This window comes from Cynoglossus semilaevis, chromosome 13 (genome assembly GCF_000523025.1).
Source record: "Cynoglossus semilaevis isolate Cse_v1.0 chromosome 13, Cse_v1.0, whole genome shotgun sequence".
In the NCBI taxonomy this organism is placed as follows: domain Eukaryota; kingdom Metazoa; phylum Chordata; class Actinopteri; order Pleuronectiformes; family Cynoglossidae; genus Cynoglossus; species Cynoglossus semilaevis.
In genome coordinates this window covers 10,356,202-10,359,915 of record NC_024319.1, presented here as the reverse complement: position 1 = coordinate 10,359,915, position 3,714 = coordinate 10,356,202, and the positions used below count along the sequence as shown (strand labels likewise).

At 43.3% G+C, this 3,714-nt stretch overlaps 1 protein-coding gene across 1 annotated transcript; it reads right to left on the bottom strand.

The window, feature by feature from the left end:
* Positions 1 to 651: 651 nt before the first annotated feature.
* LOC103388528 (trypsin-3-like) lies at positions 652 to 2,667 on the bottom strand. Its single transcript, XM_008323566.2, has 5 exons — positions 2,516 to 2,667; positions 2,286 to 2,439; positions 1,884 to 2,146; positions 1,649 to 1,785; positions 652 to 852 (listed from the first exon to the last, which is right to left on the bottom strand). The coding sequence occupies exons 1-5, from the start codon at positions 2,553 to 2,555 to the stop codon at positions 703 to 705; spliced, it is 744 nt and encodes a 247-aa protein (XP_008321788.1). The 5' UTR covers positions 2,556 to 2,667; the 3' UTR covers positions 652 to 702.
* Positions 2,668 to 3,714: the final 1,047 nt, after the last annotated feature.

Sequence of the window (3,714 nt, the reverse complement as noted above, 5' to 3'; positions counted from 1 at the left end):
AGTGGAGCAAAGATCATTAAAAAAAATAACTGTTTTCACGTTAGAATTTCTGGACTTCTCCTTGTATAACTTTAAGGATCTTGACCAAAAAAAAAAATCTCTTACCAGATAGTAAAGTGGTGAAAAGCCACAGTTCCCTGAGTGCTCTATACTCACTGATTATGGAGTGTGGCCAGAGTGTGCAACATGCTTTACAATTTCAAGCCACAGGGAGCAGCGTAGCGACATTTTTCCGCTGCGGTGATTTATTGTGGCAGACTGTAAATATCACATTTGTTCCTCAAATGGTGTGTGTTCTCCTGAGGCGTCCTCCAGCGATGTGTCGGCACTTTCACTGTTTCAGAGCGTCGGTCACTGAAGGGGTTAAATATAATGAACTTTCCCTGTTCTGCCCTCATTTATTTACAGCTATTTTCCCTCACGTGCATATGGATCATTTTTATGCAACACTTTTTCTGTCACACATCTGTCGCCCACTCACGCTGCTGACACAACAGTAGGAGCAAACCAGAGGAGCCAGGAATCAGACCCTGACAACATGCTCTGTCCACTGATCCAGATCTATGTTTATGTTTGTTTTTTCTTTCCCATAAATGTAACCAGTGAAAGTTCAGTGGATGCAAAAATCAAAAACCACACGGTGCACAAAAGTCATCTTGAAAAGTACTTTACTGAACGCGGCTCTGTTCACGTCTTTACTGCTCATCCAGATGCCATTGTGTTCTTGATCCATGAGGTGTAGTTGCAGACCTTGGCGTAGACCCCAGGCTTGTTTCTCAGAGCGCAGCCTTGTCCCCAAGACACGACTCCCTGGAGCTCTCCACCACACACCATAGGACCACCGGAGTCACCCTGAGGGTAAAAGAGAGGGGCGTGTACCTTCACTGATGCTGTGTGATCACTGTGCGACTTATTTTGGTTTTCAGTAATAATCGTGAGTGGCGCTTTGGCCCAGAGGCAATGTCTCTGTCATTGGTGTGGAACCCCAGGGTTCACCTCCTGGACAAGTTCGAATCCCGGTTAGGGCGGTTGGTACCTTCCAGTGGACTCACCACCCTCAGGAAGGTTTGGGGGGTTGGTACGGTGCAATGTGATTTGGGTGGCGACTACTGTCCCCGCGACCCGGTAACGGATAAGCGGATGAAAATGGATGGATGGATGGATGGATAATAATCATGAAACATTTTCTCATCACAACTGTGAAATCCAAGAAGGCAAATGCATTTTGTAATGTTGAGCTAAGCCAGTGGTTCTCAAAGTAGGGGTTCCCCCACAGGATGTGCAGTTGAAAACGGCAGGGCAAACAATTTGAAATGACAGTATCTCGTAGTAATGACATTAATTTAGGAAAAGTTCAGTGGAGTTTTGAAACATACGCTCTGAAGGTTATTAATGCCAAATTGAACTTTGGTTCCCAAAGTGAGGGGCAGCCCCCCCAACTAGGGTGTGTGGTACTATTATGGGGGGACACAAAATACTTTTCGTTATTAAAAGCACTGATACGATACTGATATTCTTTTGTTTTGGAGAATAGGAACAACAGTTTTGTTGTAATTACCGTGGAGTTTTTGGGGGCTGTGGGGGATCGAAAACATAAATGGACTTCAACGATGCAGCTTTTAGAGAACCTTCTCTCTGTCTGGATTACCTGACAAGAGTCCTTTTCTCCCTCCAAATATCCAGCACAGATCATGTTGTCAGTGATTTGGAAAGGGTATGAATTGAAGCAGGTGTCGTCACTCAGCAGTGGGGCGTCCAGACACTGTAACTTTGAAGGGTACCTTGCTGGAAATGCACAAAAACAGTGTATGTAGGTCAAACTTGTGAGTGTGTGTCATGGCAGTGGAAACCGTTTGGTGACAGAGACTCGGTTTCTAACTCACAGCCCTCGTCACTGGGACGGAGACTCCCCCACCCAGAGATCTTGCACATCGTCCCCTCGGTGGCACACTCTGAAGGGAGAGTGGCCGGCTGCACGTAGCTGTTGAGTTTGGCAGGTTGACTCAGTTTGATGAGCATGATGTCATTGTCCAGTGAGCGGGGATTGTAGTTGGGATGCCGAATAAATTCAGCAGACATGATGTGCTGTTCGGTTCCTTCAGGCTCCCAGATGTCATGTTCCCCGAGACGCAGTTCTACATTTGACCTGTGGGAAAACAAAGTCAGGCATTCTTCCTGTCAGGCGATCACAAATATTGAAATACGGCCAGAGTATCTGCAGAGCAGTCAGCATCAAGCAGACGGAGGTTCGTTCGGTTGGCCTGCAGTCCAACGGAGACGCTTACTTTGATGTGCAGTGTGCGGCGGAGAGAACCCACTTGTCAGACAAAAGGGTCCCACCGCAATAGTTGTACCCAGTGAAGAGCGACACCTGGTAGGGAACGGAGTTTTTCCTGCACTCGTACCCGCCCACAATTTTGTCATCTCCCTCCAGGGCAACTGTTGACAGAAAACAAACAAAATGACATTTTCACTAAACAGGCACTAGTTGTTCTACAGTTTTATGAATCCATACCTGACCCTGTGATGAGTGCCAGGAGAACAAAGAGCTCCATGCCTTCAGTTGGTTTGATCAGCAACTGTATGGATTCTCTACATCCACGGGGATTTAAAACCTCTTATCTACATTTTTCAAGGTCCTTTGACGTCAAAACACCGTGGAAAAAAAGTTTTAAAAAAAGTGTTTTTTAAATGTGGGCAATTTTCCCTCTGTAACATAAATGTGATAATTGAGTTTCTGAGTTATTTTATTGACCTGTATTTTAACTGTAGGCCATTTTACTGGAATGTAAATTATATTTAAATGATCGGAACTGAAAACAAACAAACCTGTTTTGGTTTGTTTGTTTCAGGATGTAGATGTCACTGTGACACCAAAATAATGTGAGGGTTTCTTTTGTGATGAATCTGTTTTTGCTGTAATCTTGTTTGCAGTCAGCTAAGGAGTCAACTATTATTTTCTTTACTTAATAACTGGCATTTTTCCCTGCTTTGTACTCTCTTTTTTAATTCAATTTTTGCTCTTTTTTAGCTAATTGTAAACACACCACACTCTGCTGGACTTTCATTATAGTTTTGTGGATATCAGATATTTATAAAGGCAATTCCTGACACGTATTCCTATGGGATGTTTTCCTATAATGCCACACTTTTATTACAGTTACTCAGTGGGAATATTTATGGCCTTTAAATGAATTTAACCACACTGTGGCATTTGCATTCCTGCCTCCTGCCTGTCGACTAAGACTTTGGATGTGGGTGAGGCTCACGTCACTGGAGGTGCTCTGGGTTTGGCAAAAATGTGCACATAAAACAGGAGCTCAACGATAACTTTTTTTCCCTAGTGTTTCACCATTGGCTCACTGGTGGAAGATAAGACATATGACTATCAGTGCCTGGACAAACAGAACAGGCTGCTAACTCGGACAAGGAATGGAAAGTATTCACATTTCCAGACTCCTGGAAAATGATTGCACTTCACATGGGCTTTTCAATGTAACTAGAAAAAAACACAGAGATGAGTTTTCTCTCTGATGATCAGTGAGGAGTTTCTGACTCTGAATCGTTTTTTTTCTCTCTTTTGAAAAATATCACTTATCAATTAATGGATTCACAAAACTGGACTGTAACATTATCAGTGTTTAACATATTTAATGGGATACAGGACAAATCAGTTTTGACTCATCACTGAGTCTATTGGGTAAAAAAAGAGAT